Below are 22,105 nucleotides of genomic sequence, written 5' to 3'. Positions count from 1 at the left end.
CCAGAAGGGGGGTCAGGAGCAACCACTACAGGGGAAGGAATAGGTTGTGGGGCATGAGGAGAGGAAAAATCAACAGAACGAGATGAACTTCTCCTGACTCTATCTCTCTCTAGCCTACGTGTATATTTTTGGAATTCGATAAAATCGAATTCCGAAAGCCCAACGCATTCCTCACATCGATCTTCCAATTGACAGGTTTTATCCCGACAATTGGAACAAACGGTGTGAGGATCGATAGAGGCCTTCGGAAGACGCCTTGAACAGTCCCTAGCATTACACTTCCTGAATTTTGGGACTTGAGAAGGGTCAGCCATTTTGAATTGGTCAAAGGGGAATTCAAAAACTATCCAAAGTCATCAACAAAAAATCCGATATCAAAAAAAGAATGCAAGGATTTATTGAAGAGAAAGCCTGCACAGCGAAAGCTCAAAACTAGAATAGTGTACTTCACCAAATAGTTGTGAAAACAAATCCAGTTAGCAACAGCGAATTAGTAGGTCTTGCCGGTAGCACGACAGAGAGAAAATTGAGTTCTTTGTTTACAATGAGTACTGAGTACCTGCACGACAGATGGCGCTGTTGAAGTACACCCCCTACCTGCATAGCGATCGCTGGCGGATTTTTTCCGTAGAGTTTTCTGTCGAGCAGCAGCTTATATAATCACCGGTTAAGTTAAATATTGAAAAATTTATTTTAGTGTTGTTAACTGTTCTTAAAATATTTTATTTTTCCTAGTTTCCTTTCCTCACTGTGCTATTTTCCCTGTTGGGGCCCCTGGGCTTATAGTATCCTGCTTTTCCAGCTATGGTTGTAGCTTAGCAAGTAATAATAATAATAATAATTTATCTTACACAAGTCTGAAAATCTTTGTGGAATAGAAGGCTTCAGCAGTAAATGAGAACTATAATTAAAAGCCTTTCTTTGCATTCAAGATAATTTATCTATTCTAACAAAATTGAAAGGGGTGAAATTGAGGTGTATAAACTGCCTTGGAGGAGGCATCTCCAAAGATTTGGAAGAATTGACAACATCAGAACTCACCTTGGGCAACTATGACATTTTCAGCAATAATTTCCCTAATGAAAAAGATATCTCACCTTAGATGGCTCTTCCTCCTCTTCAGAAGGATTAACCAAGCGATTACTTGCCAATTTTTCTATTTATTCACACCTCTGCAGGGGAGCTGCTGCATATTTTTTTTCCAAGAGACTAGTTTCAGCAATTGAGGTACTATTGCAGACAGTATATTTGCCCCGGAAAGAGTTTACCGCCATCCAAAATATGATGCAACCGAGCTGCTTTTTGACAAAACTTTAAGGGAATTATACCACATGACAGACCACCCATATATGGAATACAAGGTTGCTTTATAGTTCTTACTTCAGCGAGTAAAAGCATATTAGGATCCAGGCTATCTACTTATGTTTTCTGCCTCGCAATCTAGTTGTATGAATGAGCAACTAGGATTGCAGGAATGAGAGGGTTACAAAACAAAAGGATCTAAAGTAAATAAAGAATTCAAGGCTCTATGAGAGGATCAAGAATCTGTAATGCACTGTGCACTAAAAGAACCTTTACTAAATAGAACACTAAAACCAGTCGACCTGACTAGACAGGGCTAAACAGGACAGGTTAGTCTGTAATTACTGCCTTTAAGTGAAGACTCACTGTCCTGAGATGTCACACAAGAAGTTAAAAGAAGTTATGACCTTTTGAAGCTTATCACTATCAAAACTTGATTCAGTAAATGCTGTATTGGAGATTGGTGCAAGCGTGGGCTTGTCGACATACTTCCCATTGTAATCACCTAGCCTAGTTTTCTATGGATATCCCCCTGAACTGCAAGTTTCCTTTAACTCTGAACTTTACACAACAGTGATGCCTTTGCACTCGTCACAATACTCATTTAAATCAATACTGTCCACAATATGACATAAAGAGAATGCAGATTATGATTGCCAAGAAATAATTCCCTTGAACAATCAACACAGTAGTTATTATCAATCCAAATGAAGACATCTTTAAATGCACTCAATGCCTAAATGTAAACAATCTGGAGATAGAGACTGTTGACAACACGAAGTTAACATAGAGGCTTCGAAGACAAAGGAACTGTGGCTTGAAAGACCATTAGTGTTTGGCAATAACCAATGGATTTTCTCATTACTTTAGTGGAGCCATTCAGCAAGTCTATTAAAAGGAAAGAAAACGGGAACTTTTTTAGTGTACATAGAGAGTAGAGGTCCCCTTTTTGTTTTTGTTTCTTTGTTGATGTCGGCTACCCCCCAGAATTGGGGGAAGTGCCTTGGTATATGTATGTATGTTGATAAAAACGAGATTCTAGATAAATTATACAAACATCTGGGAGGTTCATTGAAATGAATTAATATTACTTGTATGGATACTTTCAGACTAAAAAAATGCTATCATACAAAAAATATCATACTAACCTTTTCGAATGGAGGTTCCCTTTTCGATGCATAATAATCTTGCATTCTCTGTCTATCGATAAGATTTAAGTCTGAAGGATTATCCTATAAGAGAAATGTAATTGAGTAAAAGAAATATTAAAGTTACACTTATATAGTTTTGCAACTATGCAGACTATAAATCAGACTTTAATAGAATATAAGGGTCATTTTTTAAAGTAAAAATAAAACTAGAAAGCAATTCTTAGAATCAAATATTTGAAGTTTAAAGAAAATTCACATTAATGATTAATATACAGTACTTACAAATAACTCATTGCGTCGTCTCTGATAATCATAGTCATATCCCTGCAAAATGTTACCAAAAACTAAAACAACTGTATATCAACATAAAAGATACCATAACAAGCCAACAAAATTTCAGCTAATGATTTCCAAACTCAAATAATATATAACTGAAGTATTACTCTCTTTGAGCCAAGCAAGGAAGCATTAAAAAAATATCTGGAATCTGCATAAACAAACTACAGACACTAAAATATCCAGTACAAGCTAAAATCAAGCATTGGTATAACTCAAAACTTACATATCGGTCATTTAAAACAAAATAAAACGTAACCTTGCAGTATGTTGACTGTCTTTGAAAGCATATAGATGAGAATGAAGATATGATATCAATAATTCCACAGGTATAGAAAATATATTCCGTACGGAATGCAAACTTTAAAATAATAAATTCATTAATCTCAAAAAATATATGTGAAATGTTCAATACAGTAAACAAAAACTAGATTAATTCTGTTTTTACAAAAAATTCCACAAACTTCTAAAACTTAATTACTAAATTCATTTCTTTAAACCCGTACAATATAATATAAAAAAAAAAAAAAAAAAAAAAAAAAAAAAAGGGGACCTCTACTCTCTACGTTCCTCCAGCCTAACCAGGGACTCAACCGAGTTCAGCTGGTACTGCTAGGGTGCCACAGCCCAACCTCCCACATCATCCACCACAGATGAAGCTTCATATAGCAGCAGTAGGGGATTCAGCATTATGAAGCTTCATCTGTGGTGGATATTGTGGGAGGTTGGGCTGTGGCACCCTAGCAGTACCAGCTGAACTCGGTTGAGTCCCTGGTTAGGCTGGAGGAACGTAGAGAGTAGAGGTCCCCTTTTTTGTTTTGTTTCATTTGTTGGTGTCGGCTACCCCCAAAAATTGGGGGAAGTGCCTTTGGTATATGTATGTATAATATAATTATACAAATTAGCACATCTATATTTGTACTTTCTAAGCTATTCACCATTGCTGATATTTCAAGCTTCATAAAGCTATACAAGCTTCAGAGTTATTAGCACAAAAGGCCATTTCATTTACAGTACCTTTGAAGATTTTACATCTTATTACAAGTTATTACATCTTGTCTAAGAATGAAGTAACACGTAACTTGAAAATTCTAGCAAAGCTTTAGTTTACAATGATTCCACAAGATGACATAAAGACAAAATTACTTCTGATAACTGCGCAGCGCTTTGTACAGCATCAAAATATTCAATATTGCTTCCTCCTACCAAAAGAATTTTACACTGTAGTAAAAAATACCTCCATTTAGCAATGCAGAGTAGAAATTGAAGAAGCAGCAGTTATTTTAATAATCTGTTAATTTAATCTTATCTATAGTTAAACCCATATAAGAAAAAACTTTGGGATAAGGTCCTACACAGTTAAAAATTGCAAAATAAATATAAGAAATTATATCAAACCTAAAAAAGTTAACCATGCATAATAATAAGACAATTAGGATTATTTACAAAAAATTACTTTTTTGTAACCACGGATTATAAAGAAAAATTGGCTCAACTGATATATGATAACCTACAAATCACAAAGTGGTGTATATGCTACAGATAAAGAAGTACATTAATATGAAATTCTTACCTGCTCATAAGCAAGATGCCGTAGGTAGTCTGTATCGTCTATTTCAATACGCAAGCCATTGTGACGCCAAATATAAGAGGTGTCAAGTAAAAGGTCTGTGTGTGCCTCACACTCAAGTGTGATGTTATCGCCCTTGGAGCTTGTGATCAAATCTGGTGGACTGCGGTAAAATTCTGGCTTGCCTATAACCGAAGTGAACACAAAAATACTTTCAAATACACAGCAATCCATAGATGCTATAACTGACCTAACACTTTAATATAATTTCAACTAAAATAAGAAATTCCTTAATTATAAATTAATTTTGAAATTGGCTGAGAAAATTTCATGAAAAAGTAAAAAATATGTTCAACGAACTTCTTTTAGATCTGTCTGTTCTTAACTTTTATCCTATTTGTCCGATTAAAGACTATATGTTCTATGAACACTACCTTCAAATAAGAGCATTAGGATGAAAAATGTACATGTGATGTATATTATATGTATAAATAACTACATGTGAATTAACCTTTTTACCCCCAAACGACATACTGGTACGTTTCACAAAAGCCATCCCTTTACCCCCATGGATGTACCGGTACGTCCTTGTAAAAAAATGCTATAAAAATTTTTTTTTTCATATTTTTGATAATTTTTTGAGAAACTTCAGACATTTTCCAAGAGATTGAGACCAACCTGACCTCTCTATGACAAAAATTAAGGCTGTTAGAGCAATTTAAAAAAAATATACTGCAAAATGTGCTGGGAAAAAAATAACCCCCGGGGGGTTCAGGGTTGGAAATTTCCAAAGAGCCTGGGGGTAAAAGGGTTAAATTGGCTAAAAAAATTTCATGAAAAAGTTAAAAATATGTTCAACGAACTTCTTTTAGATCTGTCTGTTCTTAACTTTTATCCTATTTGTCCGATTAAAGACTATATGTTCTATGAACACTACCTTCAAATAAGAGCATTAAGATGAAAAATGTACATGTGATGTATATTATATGTATAAATAACTACATGTGACCCAAGTTAGTAGTTAACTAAATCAATAAGTGACCAGGGACTACAAAATGGAGAATCTAAAAAAAGTCTTTTGGAGAGTTAAAAGCTTTAGTTTGCACAATAATACTTCATGTTTGAGGAACTCATGATGCATAATTATTACTGTCATTATATTACTATAGAAGGAACATCAGAGACTAAGAGTTTTAAAAAATCAATTTGACTCTCTTCAAAAGGTTGTAATCACCCAAAAACCCTAGATCATGAAGATAAGATACACAATACAAAACTGTAACATGTTCGAATGTTGTAGGTTTAAGTCCCTCTCTTAACTTGTTATATTGGATCTAGATAAAAAAAAAAAAAAAAAAACACAGCATGGCATTAAAGATTTCCATGATCAATCCAAACAGACTTACTGTACAGTGATACCTCTGGATACGAAAGTTTCTGCTTACGAAAAATTCAGGATACGAAAAGCGATACAAAGATTTTTATGCCCCAGTATACGAAAAAATTTTCAGGATACGAAAAGCTTACGAGATCCCAACTCGTCGCCGAGAGTACAGTACCTTTTTTTTCAGGGTATAAACCCTTAATTTAGGTGTACAGGTAACAATACACCTTCACTGATCCAAATGCTTTACATACAGTACCGTAAATTTTATACAGTAGTAAAGAAAATGGACCGTTTTCTTAGGGCTTGGAGGGGATAACTAGGCTATAACTACATTATTGAATAATCTCATGGTGGTTTCTGGAATGGATTAGGCTGTTTTTAACGGGTGGGTTAATTATTGAATGATAGAAATGGCTGCATTGCATGTTTATTACTACAGTTTAGCATGTTTATGAAAGAAAAGGTGACTTTTTGTAAGGCTTGGAACGGATTAGGCTATTTACATGTAAAACGCGACTCAGGATACGAAACCGTATACGAAACCGTATCCTGAGACATCACTATACCTCATTACAACAGTCTTTTAGTCTATAAAAAAGACAGCAGTAGGTACTTACGCAACACTATCAGTCTGCCGGTGCTTGAATCCTCTCCATAAATATTCTTGGCAGTACAAGTGTAATTACCTCCATCTTCTCGGGAAACTGGGTCAATAACCAGGTTACCATTACGAAGAATTTTTCTCCTACCGCCTAAAAGTAACAGAGCACAAAATTTCTGAGTCGTTTGAAAGGAAAAAATTGGAACATATTGGGCTGTTGTTTAATCTTGTACTCTACAAAGAAAACACTACACTATAGTCCATTTCTTTTAGCGATGCATATTTGCACCGACTCGCAGCGGTGCCCTTTTAGCTCGGAAAAGTTTCCTGATCGCTGATTGGTTGGAATTATCTCGTCCAACCAATCAGCGATCCGGAAACTTTTCCGAGCTAAACGGGCACCGCTGCGAGTCGGTGCAAATATGCATCGCTAAAAGAAATGGACTATAGTATTTCTATGAAACAGAATACTCGATAAGAAAAACAAAGAGGAAGGAATGAAGTTACATAATGAAGACTTACCATTGCCCACAACTAATCCGTCTTTCCTCCACTCAAAATTAGGTCTTGGTGCTGCTTCAGGGTTGCAAACAATGGTCACATTTTTTCCCTCGGCTCCATACATTTCCACTTCAAGAGGTTTCTTAAGGAATGAAGGAGCCAATTCTAAGGGGGAAAATAATTCAGGTTAACAATCAAATATTCTCTCCAGACCTGGATGGTAAATTTAGATCAGCATTTAATACCAAGACAGAAGTTAATAAAATAAACCTAGCATTGTTTACCAAACTTTTGAAGTTAACGAATACATGCAACTATTCAACAATGAAAAAATAAACTAATCTAACATTTGTAAAACATGGAAATTTAAATGCACAGTTCTGGCATGTCTTTGACCCTGCGCTTGTGTTCCTTCTGTGCTTTTCTGTTACCTTTTCCTGCAAATTTTTGCTCTTCAACATAGCTCTGAAGCATAAGGTAGACAGTGTTGAAAGCGCAAAAATAAAAAGAGGAAAGCCATCAACAAGAAAGTGAAGTTAGAAACTGGAATGAACAGGAGAGAGAGAAACGCAGACAAACAAAAACTGCATTATCAAACTTAACTGTTCGACTGTCCATCAAGTAATAAGATCATATAATCGGTCACTTGAAGGGCTTCTGCTCCTATGAAATAGAGTGACTATGAAACAGCTTAGTGATCTTACCATTAAGATAGAGATTGTTACCTCTTTAGTTGGAAGAACATAATCAACGGCATATCCCAGTGAGGTTGATGGTAATTAAAGCAAAAGTGAAAAGACTGCTTGACACATTGAAAAAAAAAAAGGGGGATGGGAGGAAAATTGAAGAGTTTGAGGCCAGTAGGGGTTGGTTCTTCTGGTTTAAGGAGCTTGCAAATTATCATAACACAGAAGATCAAGGTCAAGCTGCTAGGAATGACGAGATAACAGCAAATGAGTGGGCTAAAATAATCAAGGAAGGGAGGGGGGTTACCTTGCTGATCAGATTTTCAAAGTCGATGGCGAAATCTAACCGAGGACCTTTGCGTCAATAGGCGTAGGAGATGATAATGCCAAATTGTACCTACAGTGCCAAGGAGGGGAAAATAGAACCAGGCCACAAGTCTGACATGAAGAGACTGACTTTGCTGCTTGAAGGTAATGCTACTGGTGACTAAAAGGTGAAGCCCTTGTTGGTGTATCAGGCTGAAAAAACTTAGAAGATCAAGTGTGTGTCATCTATAGTTTTAACAAGAAAACTTGAGTGAAATTCAGTGTTTTTGAAGTAAGGAAATCCTTACTCCCTTTTGTGTACCATTAGTACAGCAGTGCTGTGAGCCAAGGATTTGCTTTTATAAATATTGTAAGAGTTAAGCACCCTACCCACCTGAATGACAAATCCAAATATGGTGGTGGTTTACCTTCCAATCAGTACTACTGCCCCTTAGAAGATAATAGGCAAAGGTAACACTTCCTCTTTCAAGGCCTACTACCTATGAAGGACATTTACTATACCTTTAGAAGGAATTGATAAGGAGTTTAATGCTACAACATCCTTTCAGCTGTGAAGAAAACTGATAATGCTTGGGCTAAGTGAAGCAGCTAAATTTGAACAGGGTGCAGAAGAAACTGTCACCCCAGGTTTGTGAATGATTTCCATTGGTTTTGAGGAGACAATTGACTATTGCTAAGAGGGTTGTTCAAGGGATTGATTTGGAGGTGAACGCTGATGATAGCAGAGCCACTGGCATCTCCTGGAGAGGAGTTATCTACTCAGGACCTCATTAAACTGGAGAAGCAGATAAATGAAGAGGAGGAGGAATACATACCAACCCCAGCGACCCAGATATATACAATGTAAAACCTGTCTAAAGGTTTTTCACTGATACAACAGGGGTTGGGAAAATTTTATGCTGAGGGTACCAAGAATGGTGTGTTGCAAGCAGATCTTGAGTGTAAATTTCCAGACAAGACTGGAGAACTACTTCAAAATGCTGGAAATTCCAGGAACAGATCTCGTCAATTTGAACAGTAGGTCAAAACACAGAACTACTATCAACACACACTTTAAAAAAAAAAAAAAAAAAAAAAAAAAATTATAAATCATACCAAAGAAACATCTGGTGGAAATCTAAACTTACTTAGGACTTTGAGTTCAGCTGACGAGAAAGAGGAGCCCAGCTGGTTTGTAGCTTTACACTGGTACATTGCTTCATCTTCTTCAGTAACAGATTTGATTTTAAAGATACTATCCTATAAAGAAAAATAATTTTGAATAGTTTAAATGACCCAGTCAATACTATACTGAGAAAGATAAGATTTCTATCACCATTATTTTAATTAGACCATATTTCTATTCTCATACAACTAGCTATAAGGACTTGCCCTTAAATTCAGATGTCTGTTCTTGAAGGATACCAAAGGGAATAAATGAAAGTAAAACGCAATGAGAAATATAACTAGTTAAAAGATATGAGTTATGCAAGTACTGAACAGTATTCCCATCTTTGAAGAGATAATCAGGTGAGCACAGTTTAAAATTACTTACCACAATTTCATATCGAGCCTGCTGATCTGGAGTAAGGTTTTCGATTGTTAGTGGTTGAGAATTCCTCAGCCACTCATAATCTACATCTGGTATTCCAAAAGCTTCGCATTCCCAAATGAGGTCAGCATCCTTAGCAATAAACTGATCCAAGAGACGGATAGTGAAGCTAGGTTTCGCTAAAAGGGAAAAAATATGTAAGGAAATTTCCGAATGATAAAATTTATAATAAAATATATCTGTAGAGTAATACTTTTTAAACGCTATTATCATCATCCCTTTTACCCCCGGGCTCTTTGGAAATTTCCAACCCTTAACCCCCAAGGGGTTATTTTTTTCCCAGCACATTTTGCAGTATATTTTTTTTAAATTGCTCTAACAGCCTTAATTTTTGTCATAGAGAGGTCAAGTTGGTCTCATTCTCTTGGAAAATGCCTGAATTTTTTAAAAAAATATAAAAAATATGAAAAAAAAAATTTTCATAGCATTTTTTTTTTCAAGGACGTACCGGTATGTCCATGGTGGTAAAGGGATGGGTTTTGTGAAACGTACCAGTACGTCCTTTGGGGGTAAAAGGGTTAAGATATATGGCACAAAACTAGTGTACATGTTACTAGGTTGAATATTCAACGATAAGATTTTTAACTCTCACATTACTAACCGACATGAAACAACTGAGATACTGTATTCTACCCATACTAAAGCTATTTTAATAACATAACACACTTTGTCACTTGACTCACCTTGGATGCTGAGAGAAATGGTATTCTCAATAGAAATCCTACTGTTCTGAGCTCGGCATATGTAATCTCCCATGTCAGAGGGTTCTACCTTTGGTAAAATCAAGACCCTGTTGTAGCTTGCAAAATAAGCACCTCTGGGCAGCTGGCCATCCCTGCGAGTCCAATTGTAAGATGGAACAGGGCTGGTGGAGAAATTAATATATATTTAAGTAAAAATTCACGAGGTGAAATTAAACACTTATTCTATTTAATATACAATGTCTTAATCAAGATTATTCTGGGATTCAGAGAATCTTAACCCTTTTACCCCCAAAGGACGTACTGGTACGTTTCACAAAAGCCATCCCTTTACCCCCATGGACGTACCGGTACGTCCTTGCAAAAAAATGCTATAAATTTTTTATTTTTTCATATTTTTGATAATTTTTTTTTTAAAAATTCAGGCATTTTTCAAGAGAATGAGACCAGCCTGACCTCTCTATGACAAAAATTAAGGCTGTTAGAGCAATTTAAAAAGGCTGTTAGAGCAATTTAAAAAAAAATATACTGAAAAATGTGCTGTGAAAAAAATAACCCCTTGGGGGTTAAGGGATGGAAATTTCCAAAGAGCCTGGGGGTAAAAGGGTTAATATGCAATGTCTTAATCAAGATTATTCTGGGATTCAGAGAATCTTAAATGCTGTAAATGTTGGTTAATTTTTTAAAAATCCGGCCAAAACAGAAAAACAATTTGAATATTTCTTTACTCACTAGCCAAACGCAATGCACTCCAGCCTCACATCTTCCCCTCGAACAGGAGACTCGGGGAATGCCTTGGGGAAGTTATTGGCAAACTTCAACTGCTGGTAGTTAGCTGAGGAGATAATTAAATAAAATGTCTTCCAAACACTAATTACTATAAATTGTGTTAAATATGATAGTCTTTCCTTGTGATATAACTAAAACACCACTGAAAGGTCTTCTATAACAGCTAAATTTCCAATTTGGCAATAGAGCACTGGAATTTTCTACTACATAAAATAGAATGAAAAAGCATTGCCTGAAGCCTACAGTAAGATTACAATTTATGCATACAACAAATACATCATGTAAATCAACTGTTAAGCAATTTTGAGACCTGTTATAAAATGACAATTTGTCCTAAATTGTATTTTCCCTAGCTATACAAACCCGTAATCATTTAATATAGGAATTCGTGTCAGTTGCGCTAAAACGAATTCCTATATTAAATGATTACGAGGTTTGTATATCGTGTCGAAACAAATATTCTAATTGAATTCTTTATAACTAAATCCAAGCCATCTGTTCGCCAATATCTTCAAACTAACTTTTTACATTTAAATATCAAAACTGAAGTCAAGTACTGATGTATGAAAGCTTAATATGAAATTAAAGTGCTTAAATCTTTAAACAACTTTGGAAATTTTAATAAAAATATATCTAATCTGAAATTGACTATATACATATTTTTTTTCAAATGGCAACTTTCAAGTTTTGCTTCATAAAAAAAAAATGGCTATATACCAAAATTTTGAAACTCATTAAAGAATACAACATAAAAGTGTAATTTAGAAAACTACTTACGATGAGGATAGACTTCTAATTTGAAGAAAGGGCCATTTTTACCAATGCCTGACACTGAACTCTGTACATTGCAGCTGTAAGTGCCACTGTCGATGTAATCAAGGTAAGAGAAGTATATATTGCCATCAAATGACACCATAGTTCTTTTGTCTTCTTCAACAAAGTTAGGGAAATAACTCTTTGCCCAATAATATCTCACATCTGAAATAACAAAAAAATTTGTTAGATGTTATGAGTACCTCCATTTCTTAATTATGTTCATAAAAAAGAATACATTACAAATTATATATATATATATATACATATATATATATATATATATATATATATATATATATATATATACATACAGTAGGGTCCCGAATTATGCGAGAATTTGGTCGATGAAAGGCCTCGTGTAATTGGAAATTCGTATATTTCGAAACACATCATGGCGGCAAACAGCAACCTACCCGTCAATTTTTTTTTCACTCCATTTCTAGATTTCTAGCTATATATGTACTGTATATACACTGTGTGTGTGTATGTATGTGTGTATGTATGTATGTATATATTATATATATATATAAAACATATATATATATATATATATATATATATATATATATATATATATATATATATATATATATATATACTGTAGCTTTTATCTTAACAATACTGTAAGAAATCCTTCTTATAGATTTTTTTTTTATAAAATACTGTACAAAATTTCTTTTATGGATAAATAAAACAATAAAAAGTTGTTAAAGTTTTGATAATTTTCTATGACTGTAGTATTTACTACTGTACTATGCATAGCTTACTGTTTTCAGTATTTTCCGAATGATGTAGAATTATTTCCTATAGATACAAAAAACAAAAAAGGGTTTTCAAGGTTTGATACAGTACGTATCTAGCAATAGTTAAAAATTACAGTATAGTACTGTATATCCATGATGACACTCCCACACGTAAACACGGCCAGTAGGCGCAAGTGTGCACTAGGCTGCTGTACGATAATCACGCTTTTCTTTTGCCCTGAGCGGTCATTTCACTAATGATAATTTTTCAAAGTTAATATAATTTCTTTATGCTTATAATTCGTAATTATAGTTGAAAGTAGGGATATTAATTAAATGGTTGAGTAAAAAAAACAATTAATACTACTATTATTTAATTTCAAATGGCTACATAATACTGAATATTCTAATGGGTTCTTTTTATCTTCAATCGTAAATCTTACGCCTGGATAAGCAACAAAAGGAAAGGGATAGGTCTCTCTCTCTCTCTCTCTCTCTCTCTCTCTCTCTCTCTCTCTCTCTCTCTCTCTCTCTCGGCGTTTCCTTTCCCTTTATAGTTTTGTGAAATTTCGTTGTCCAGTCATTCGGTAATGAGAAGTCATTTTCGCTTTCGGCATCGAAAGAAAACTTTGTTTCTTCAATATACTCATCACTGGAGGATTCAGAACTAGTGCTCTCATTATCAAACAGGTTATCATTATCAAATTCCACAACAAGAATATCATTTATTTCATCTAAAGAAATAACCTTCCTCTTTAGACCTTTCATTACAAAAGGAACAACAAATAACCACTTATGCACGAACGCCCGAGCGCACTGATAGGAAACCACAGTTTTGTAACATCAAGCTACCTTCAGAAAAATAGTTGCCAGACATCATATAAGTTTCTATTCACAGTCCCCATATGCTGAGAGTGTTGCCAAGTGGTGATCCTATACTTACTATACGAGTAAAGTAACATCACGAGACTGATGGCTTGTAAAAGGCAATTAAAGTCATGAACGGAATATACAGTTGAAGGCGGCACCGAGTAGATCGTGGTGAACGGTTTATCACGTGGGTGACGCTTAACAGGTTAAAAAAACATTTTATATAGTTCGGTATTTTCTCTATCCATCCTCTCCCAGAAAACCTTCAAATGTGAATTATCGGAATGTGTGCAGATCTTGGCAGTGCGATAACTAGTTAGCGACTGAGAATAAAAAAAAATAAAAAGCCCGATTGACGATGCTGATGAAGAGGATATCGAATACCGATTTTTCCCTAATTGATTTTTTCTACGTTCTGTCTAATCCAATGTACAGTACATTCTTATGTAAAGGGCGAACCCCAACATTTCTTGATGCTGCTACACTTTAATTATAGATATTTTACCACCTATTTATAATCTTTATTTATAATAACATCTTTAGTAAAAGCTCTTCAATATCACTTTCAGGATTAAATGCGTTTATGATCGACGATGAAACGTAAAAAAAAAGTTTTCCTTTTAAGAAGGCGTTTTTTAGGAAAAAAAAACAACACGAAACAAAATTGCTCATATTTCATATATTTTGATTTTCTAAGGATAAATAAAACAACATTAATTATAACATTATTATTACATAGTACTGTACCTGGTAAGATATCTTTTGCCGCAAAAGTTAACCTATAGACAGATGTTAAAATTAGTTAGCGAGTTCGTTATGATCGGCGATGGAACGTACTAAACAAAGTAATGGGTTTGGTTGTGGTGACATGTTTGGCAGTAGCATGATATAAAATAGTCTTTATTTTGATGGTTTTTAATTTAAAGTTTAATGAATAAGGATTTTTCACCATAATCACAAAGTAAGTATAAAAATTAATTAGTACAAATATGGAATATTATACATATAGGTGTTGGACAGTTAGGCTAGGCCTAGCGACAAGTTCACACAACAGATGGGCAAACCTTAACATTTTTCATCCAAAACTAGTCTTAAAATGTTTGAACAGAAATCTTTCTCTCACATCCTCCCCCCCCCCTTCTCAGACATCGGGGAACCATCACCCCCCCCCCCAATACAATTAAGAAAACAATAGATTTCCTACGCTTCGCGGTGCTTGACTCGCGGATTTAGAATGCTCCTCGCAGATACAGGAAAATTCATTTTTAAAAACTATCGATCGCTTAATTGAGGAATCGCGTAATTAGAACACGTGTAATTCGGGACCCTACTGTATATATATATACATATATATATATACATATATATATATATATATATATATATATATATATATATATATACAGTATATATATATATATATATATATATATATATATATATATACAGTATATATATATATATACAGTATATATATATATATATATATATATATATATATATATATATATATATATATATATATATATATATATATATATATATAAACAGTATATATATATATATGCATACATATATATATATATATATATATATATATATATATATATATATATATATATATATATATACATATATATACACTGCATATACATTGTACTAGCATCCTCTATAAAACAATTCTTTAATATCATGATCAATTTATATATCTGTGAGCTACTACACTAATCAATGGTGCTATACAAGTGTTCAAAGTATACGACCAAATCTATACTACATTCAAATTACTTCCATTATTCCTGATAAGATGACTAGGTAGGTAGTACATTGGCCAAGGCACCAGCCACCCATTAGATATTACCACTAGAGAATTACTGGGTCCTTTGATTGATTGCACTCTGGTTACGGCTCACTTTTCCTTTTCCTACACATGCCCCAAATAGTCTGGCCTATTCTTTACACATTCTCCTCTTTCCTCATACACCTCAGAACACTTAAGATAAGCAATAAATTCCTCTTAACTCAAGGGGTTAACTACTACAGTGTAATTGTGCCGTGGCTAATTTCCACTTGGTAAGGGTAGAAGACTTTAGCTATGGTAAGCAGCTCTTTTACAAGTACACTCCAAAATCAAACCATTGTTCTCTAGTCTTAGATAGTACCATAGCCTCTGTACCATGGTCTTCCACTGTCTTGGGGTAGAGTTCTCTTGCTTAAGGGTACACACACACACACACACTATTCTATCTGTTTTCTTATTACCTTTCCACATTAAACTATTTTCCCTATTGGAGCTCTTGGGCTTAAGCACCAAGCTTTTCCAACTAGGGTTGTAACTTAATAATAATAATAAATAAATAAGTAAAATTACCCATACAGTACCCAAAGAGGCATCTATGTATGAAATATGCTCAACTTTTTAGAGGTGGCAAACCACTTTATGTTATATATGCCAACAGATTTTTCTTCAGCTACCTAAGCAAATCCTATCAACATTTACTACAATCACAGGTTTCATTGATGCGCAAATAAATATTTAGAAGAATTTTAACATAAACTCTCAAAATACGGATCCACTTTCAGAATTGAACACTTCAAGCTAGAATCTTAAAAGAAAAAGACATTTTTTGAACCATATTTTACTAACCTGGAAAGTGCTGAGGTGGATCACAGTAAATGGCTTTGCCCCAAAATTGGTTTCCCTGTTCATCGGACCTCTTCAGGTTAAATTCGGCTACATAAGCAAACAACAGCTGTACACTTTCTGATGTGACAGTGCCAAACTCATTTGAGGCTCGACAATGGTACTTCCCTCGATCCTCAACCTGTATGAGTAAAACAATACTCGAGATTGAGTGAAATTGAATGAGAAAATGAACAAGAATTTTAACCCTTTTACCCCCGGGGTATTTGGAAATTTCCAACCCTTAACCCCCAGGGGGTTATTTTTTTCCCAGCACATTTTGCAGTATATTTTTTTTAAATTGCTCTAACAGCCTTAATTTTCGTCATAGAGAGGTCAGGTTGGTCTCATTCTCTTGGAAAATGCCTGAATTTTTTCAAAAAATTTTCAAAAATATGAAAAAAAAATTTTTTGATAGCATTTTTTTGCAAGGACGTACCGGTACGTCCATGGGGGTAAAGGGATCGCTTTTGTGAAACGTACCAGTACGTCCTTTGGGGGTAAAAGGGTTAATGTCTCTAAAAACGTATACATTGATATTTTCTTAGCTCATACCTGCTTTGGATTATTGATGATCAAAGTTCCTCCAGATACAGTAAAACGAGGGTCTTGAAGCGGATCTATGCGTTTCGGGGTGAGTTTATTTTCCTCGTATGTTTCCTTGTACCAGTCATACTCTGGATGAGGGTATCCTTCAGCTAAAAAAGAAAATATTCGATGAGGGTATCCTTCAGCTAAAAAAGAAAATATTCGATGAGGGTATCCTTCAGCTAAGAAAGAAAATATTCGATGAGGGTATCCTTCAGCTAAAAAAGAAAATATTCATATAACTCCTGTAATTAACCCTTTTACCCCCAGGCTATTTGGAAATTTCCAACCCTTAACCCCCAGGGGGTTATTTTTTTCCCAGCACATTTTGCAGTATATTTTTTTTAAATTGCTCTAATAGCCTTAATTTTTGTCATAGAGAGGTCAGGTTGGTCTCATTCTCTTGGAAAATGCCTGAATTTTCTCAAAAAATTATCAAAAATATGAAAAAAAAAATTTCTATAGCATTCTTTTGCAAGGACATACCGGTATGTCCATGGGGGTAAAGGGATGGCTTTTGTGAAACGTACCAGTACGTCCTTTGGGGGTAAAAGGGTTAATATTATATGAACACTATTTTGCTTTCATAAATTTCAAGTTAGCAACTAAAAACTGAACATTTATTCAACTTACCTAAGCACATAATTGACACATAATTAATCACTTCTCGACGAGCGAGATCAAAAATAGTGTTTTTAGGTTGCTTGATGATAGCTGGACCACGCGGAACCTTCTCCGGATCAGAGATGACAACCCCATATTCATGACTACGTTCGATTGACTCATCCATAAGATTGTTGAGGTTTGTTTGAGGGATTTCACAAATATACAAAAGAGGATCTTCGCCATCGACCATCAACAAACCCCACTCCTTGTTTTGAACTGAATATCTGCAAAGATAGGCAAAACTCTGACTGATCACGAACAATATTAGCCTGAAGTTCTTTATTTTGAATAAACTGACTGCAGTAAATAAAATTTCCTCATGGATAACGATGTGAATATCTACGAAAACTTACGAATATGCTAAATATTTCTTTCTGGGACTAGATCCTTGGTTGGGCAGCAAGGCTTCCATCATATCTTGGAAGGAGGTACCATCCCCTTCATTTTCCCACATGTTGGGCGTCTTCTGTACGCCAGAAATATACCACTTCCTCAAAAGGGGATCATTTTCACGGAGGTGTCGTATCAAAAACCCATGCTCCTCCTTATCAGAAACACTTACAAGATCAGAGCCTACTCCATAAGCCTGAAAAAATATGGATTGCCAAGAACTGTACTTCATGGTAAAATAAATGTGCTGATGTTTTACTTGCTGCAGCAAAATCTAAAGAACTGGCATACTTAAAATGACTATGACAAGGGATTTTATACACAACAAAATCATTTAAGAAACCAAAGGCTTCAAAGGTTTCAAAATTTATAAAAAGATATAATGGAATTGAGATAAATTTCAAAAGGCCTTTCCAACTTTGCATACTAAGTCCTTGACGAAATAGTCGTGCATTAAAGTACTGTAAACATGATAGACCAGCTACTTGCTTAAAAAAGGCCATAAAACTGTTTGTAAACTGATTTTAAATCCAGTCCTTAACAATAAACTCTGAAGTAATGAATTTTAGGAAACAACATTCTACTTCACACTAAGCTATTTTATGTAGGATTATTCATCTTGCCACTTTGCTCGTAGTGTGTCATTCAATAGCCTACTTGATACCGTACTTTCAACAAAATGTTATTTTGATAATAAAATAAATTTTTGAATATACTTACCCGGTGATTATATAGCTGCAACTCTGTTGCCCGACAGACAACTCTACGGTAAAAACTCGCCAGCGATCGCTACACAGGTTGCGGGTGTGCCCAACAGCGCCATCTGTCATCCAGATACCCAGTACTCAATGTAAACAAAGACTCAATTTTCTCCTCGTCCCACTGCGTCTCTATTGGGGAGGAAGGGAGGGTCCTTTAATTTATAATCACCGGGTAAGTATATTCAAAAATTTATTTTATTATCAAAATAACATTTTTCAATATTTAACTTAGCCGGTGATTATATAGCTGATTCACACCCAGGGGGGTGGGTAGAGACCAGCAATATATGTTTACACTTTTATGAGCTAAGAGTTTTTATTTCATTTTAGAAGTTATCAAAATAACAAAAACAAAATAAATAGGTACCTGGTAAGGAAGTCGACTTGAACAATTACTCTGCCTTTTAAGTACGTCTTCCTTACGGAGCCTCGCGATCCTCTTAGGATGCTGATCGACCCCTAGGATCTGAAGTATCAAGGGTTGCAACCCATACAACAGGACCTCATCAAAACCCCTAATCTAGGCGCTCTCAAGAAATGACTTTGACCACCCGCCAAATCAACCAGGATGCGAAAGGCTTCTTAGCCTTCCGGACAACCCAAAAAACAACATTAAAAACATTTCAAGAGACAGATTAAAAGGGTATGGAATTAGGGAATTGTAGTGGTTGAGCCCTCACCCACTACTGCACTCGCTGCTACGAATGGTCCCAGTGTGTAGCAGTTCTTGTAAAGAGACTGGACATCTTTCAAGTAAAATGACGCGAACACTGACTTGCTTCTCCAATAGGTTGCGTCCATTATACTTTGCAGAGATATATTTTGCTTAAAGGCCACGGAAGTTGTTACAGCTCTAACTTCGTGCGTCTTCACCTTAAGCAAAGTTCGGTCTTCCTCACTCAGATGTGAATGAGCTTCTCGTATTAACAATCTGATAAAGTCTGACCAAGCATTCTTTGACAAAGGCAAGGATGGTTTCTTAACTGAACACCATAAAGCTTCAGATTGGCCTTGTAAAGGTTTAGTACGCTTTAAATAGAACTTAAGAGCTCTAACAGGGCATAAGACTCTTTCTAGTTCATTGCCTACGATCTCCGATAAGCTGGGGATATCGAAAGATTTAGGCCAAGGCCGAGAAGGCAGCTCATTTTTGGGTAGAAAACCAAGTTGTAGCGAACAAGTGGCTTTTTCTGACGAAAATCCTATGTTCTTGCTGAAGGCATGAATCTCACTGACTCTTTTAGCCGAGGCTAAGCATACCAGGAAAAGAGTCTTAAGAGTGAGATCTTTCAGGGAGGCTGATTGTAACGGCTCCAACCTGTCTGACATGAAGAATCTTAGTACCACGTCTAAATTCCATCCAGGGGTAGCCAAACGACGCTCCTTGGTGGTCTCAAAAGACTTAAGGAGGTCTTGCAGATCTTTATGTTTGGAAAGATCTAAGCCTCTATGCCGGAAGACCGATGCCAACATGCTTCTGTAGCCCTTGATAGTGGGAGCTGAAAGGGATCGTCCTTTTCTCAGGTATAAGAGAAAAACAGCTATTTGAGCTACAGAGGTACTGGTCGAGGATACAGAAACTGACTTGCACCAGTCTCGGAAGACTTCCCACTTCGATTGGTAGACTCTAATGGAAGAAGCTCTCCTTGCTCTAGCAATCGCACTGGCTGCTTCCTTCGAAAAGCCTCTAGCTCTCGAGAGTCTTTCGATAGTCTGAAGGCAGTCAGACGAAGAGCGTGGAGGCTTTGGAGTACCTTCTTTACGTGTGGCTGACGTAGAAGGTCTACCCTTAGAGGAAGACTACTGGGAACGTCTACTAACCATCGAAGTATCTCGGTGAACCATTCTCTCGCGGGCCAGAGGGAAGCAACTAACGTCAACCTTGTCCCTTCGTGAGAGGCGAACTTCTGCAGTACCTTGTTGACAATCTTGAACGGTGGGAATGCGTAGAGATCCAGATGTGACCAATCTAGGAGGAAAGCATCTATATGTATTGCTGCTGGGTCCGGGACTGGAGAGCAATAGATTGGAAGCCTCTTGGTCAGCGAGGTTGCAAAGAGATCTATGGATGGTTTTACCCCAAGTGGCCCAAAGTCTCTTGCACACATCCTTGTGGAGGGTCCATTCGGTTGGAATTACAGCCCTTTCCGACTGAGACAATCTGCTATGACGTTCAAGTCGCCTTGGATGAACCTCGTTACTAGGGAGATGTCTTGACCTTTTGACCAGATGAGCAGGTCCCTTGCGATCTCGTACAACGTTAGTGAGTGGGTACCTCCTTGTTTGGAGATGTACGCCAAGGCCGTGGTGATGTCCGAGTTAACTTCCACCACTTTGCCTCGAAGGAGAGACTTGAAGCTTTTCAAGGCCAGATGTACTGCCAACAGCTCCTTGCAGTTGATATGCATGCTCCTCTGACTCGAGTTCCACAGTCCTGAGCATTCCCGACCGTCTAGTGTCGCGCCCCAGCCCACGTCCGATGCGTCCGAGAAGAGAACGTGGTTGGGAGTCTGAACAGCCAGGGGAAGACCCTCTCTTAGGTTGATATTGTCCTTCCACCAAGTCAGACAAGACTTTATCTTTTCGGAAACCGGGATCGAGACCGCTTCTAGCGTCTTGTCCTTTTTCCAATGAAAAGCTAGATGGTATTGAAGAGGACGGAGGTGTAGTCTTCCTAGTGACACAAATTGTTCCACGGATGACAGCGTCCCTACCAGACTCATCCACAGCCTGACTGAGCAGCGTTCCTTCTTCAGCATCTTCTGGATGGATAGCAGGGCTTGATCTATTCTGGGGGCTGATCGTCTTGTTGTTCAGCAACGTCCTCATCAGAGGGTTCCTCATCCGAAAACTGATGAGGAAACGGCAACGGAGTGGGCAACGTCTGGCTCGCCGAGTCCGGTCGCACTGGTGGATGCGTGACGAAGCCGGACGCAACGTCATGGAACTGCTGCACAGTCTGTGAACTGTCAACAACCATGAGTGCGCGAGGAAGCACAGCGTCAACCCGAGACTGTCTAGACCGTCTGGGTTGTGCAGTCAACACCCTACCGGGTTGCTGAGGTTGACGCACTGCGTCAAAACAAGCCACCTCTGCTGGTTGTTGAACGTCCTGAACGTCAACAACCACCTCCGAGCGTCGCTTAACGTTAACGTGCGGCTGGCAACCCACACTGGGTCGCATCGGTGGAGGAACCACCTCAACTGGCAGACGCGAGTAGGTTACCTCAGCGTCAACAGGGCGCACAACCGACCGGTTGGAAGGTTGTTGGCCAGAAGGTTCGGTAGCAACCTTCTCCGCATTAAAGTCCTCTATCAAGGACGCAAGCTTGGACTGCATGTTTTGCAGCAAAGCCCATTTAGGGTCTACGGGAGCAGGTGTGGCAACAGACGGGGTTAGCGACTGAGGCGGTACCGCTTAACATCCCTGAAAGCCTTGTTATGCATGACATAATTGTACAGCAAAACTTCAAAGGCTCGAAAACAGCTGTGAAGTTGACCTGTAAACAACTTGGAGCGTCTCCTGGCCAGGCGCCCGGGAGAGTCTACGAGAATTGAGAAGTCTATCTGGGCAGAGGCATGAACTCCCAAGCCGAGAACTTCTCTCGTGTCATATCAGACTCTCGCTCTATAAACCAGTTTAAAA

General features: G+C 36.8%; 2 protein-coding genes across 2 annotated transcripts in view; both read right to left on the bottom strand.

Annotated features, from left to right (window-relative positions):
- LOC137627373 (transmembrane channel-like protein 7) overlaps nt 1–22,105 on the bottom strand; it is a 437,009-nt gene that overhangs the window by 285,165 nt on the left and 129,739 nt on the right. The window lies entirely within an intron of this gene.
- The window catches only part of LOC137627904 (contactin-like), a 56,214-nt gene that overhangs the window by 25,159 nt on the left and 8,950 nt on the right, over nt 1–22,105 (bottom strand). Inside the window, exons 3-16 of the mRNA XM_068359356.1 lie at nt 17,662–17,894; nt 17,276–17,532; nt 16,610–16,752; nt 16,019–16,196; nt 11,720–11,920; nt 10,886–10,988; nt 10,136–10,317; nt 9,396–9,571; nt 8,989–9,100; nt 6,870–7,013; nt 6,364–6,498; nt 4,363–4,544; nt 2,736–2,777; nt 2,451–2,534 (exon numbers count right to left, since the gene is read on the bottom strand). Coding sequence (XP_068215457.1) covers nt 2,451–2,534; nt 2,736–2,777; nt 4,363–4,544; nt 6,364–6,498; nt 6,870–7,013; nt 8,989–9,100; nt 9,396–9,571; nt 10,136–10,317; nt 10,886–10,988; nt 11,720–11,920; nt 16,019–16,196; nt 16,610–16,752; nt 17,276–17,532; nt 17,662–17,894 — 2,172 coding nt within the window. The remainder of the gene's footprint in view (nt 1–2,450; nt 2,535–2,735; nt 2,778–4,362; nt 4,545–6,363; nt 6,499–6,869; nt 7,014–8,988; nt 9,101–9,395; nt 9,572–10,135; nt 10,318–10,885; nt 10,989–11,719; nt 11,921–16,018; nt 16,197–16,609; nt 16,753–17,275; nt 17,533–17,661; nt 17,895–22,105) is intronic.

The sequence above is a fragment of the Palaemon carinicauda genome, chromosome 35 (genome assembly GCF_036898095.1).
Source record: "Palaemon carinicauda isolate YSFRI2023 chromosome 35, ASM3689809v2, whole genome shotgun sequence".
In the NCBI taxonomy this organism is placed as follows: domain Eukaryota; kingdom Metazoa; phylum Arthropoda; class Malacostraca; order Decapoda; family Palaemonidae; genus Palaemon; species Palaemon carinicauda.
This window is presented reverse-complemented; position numbering and strand designations above follow the sequence as displayed.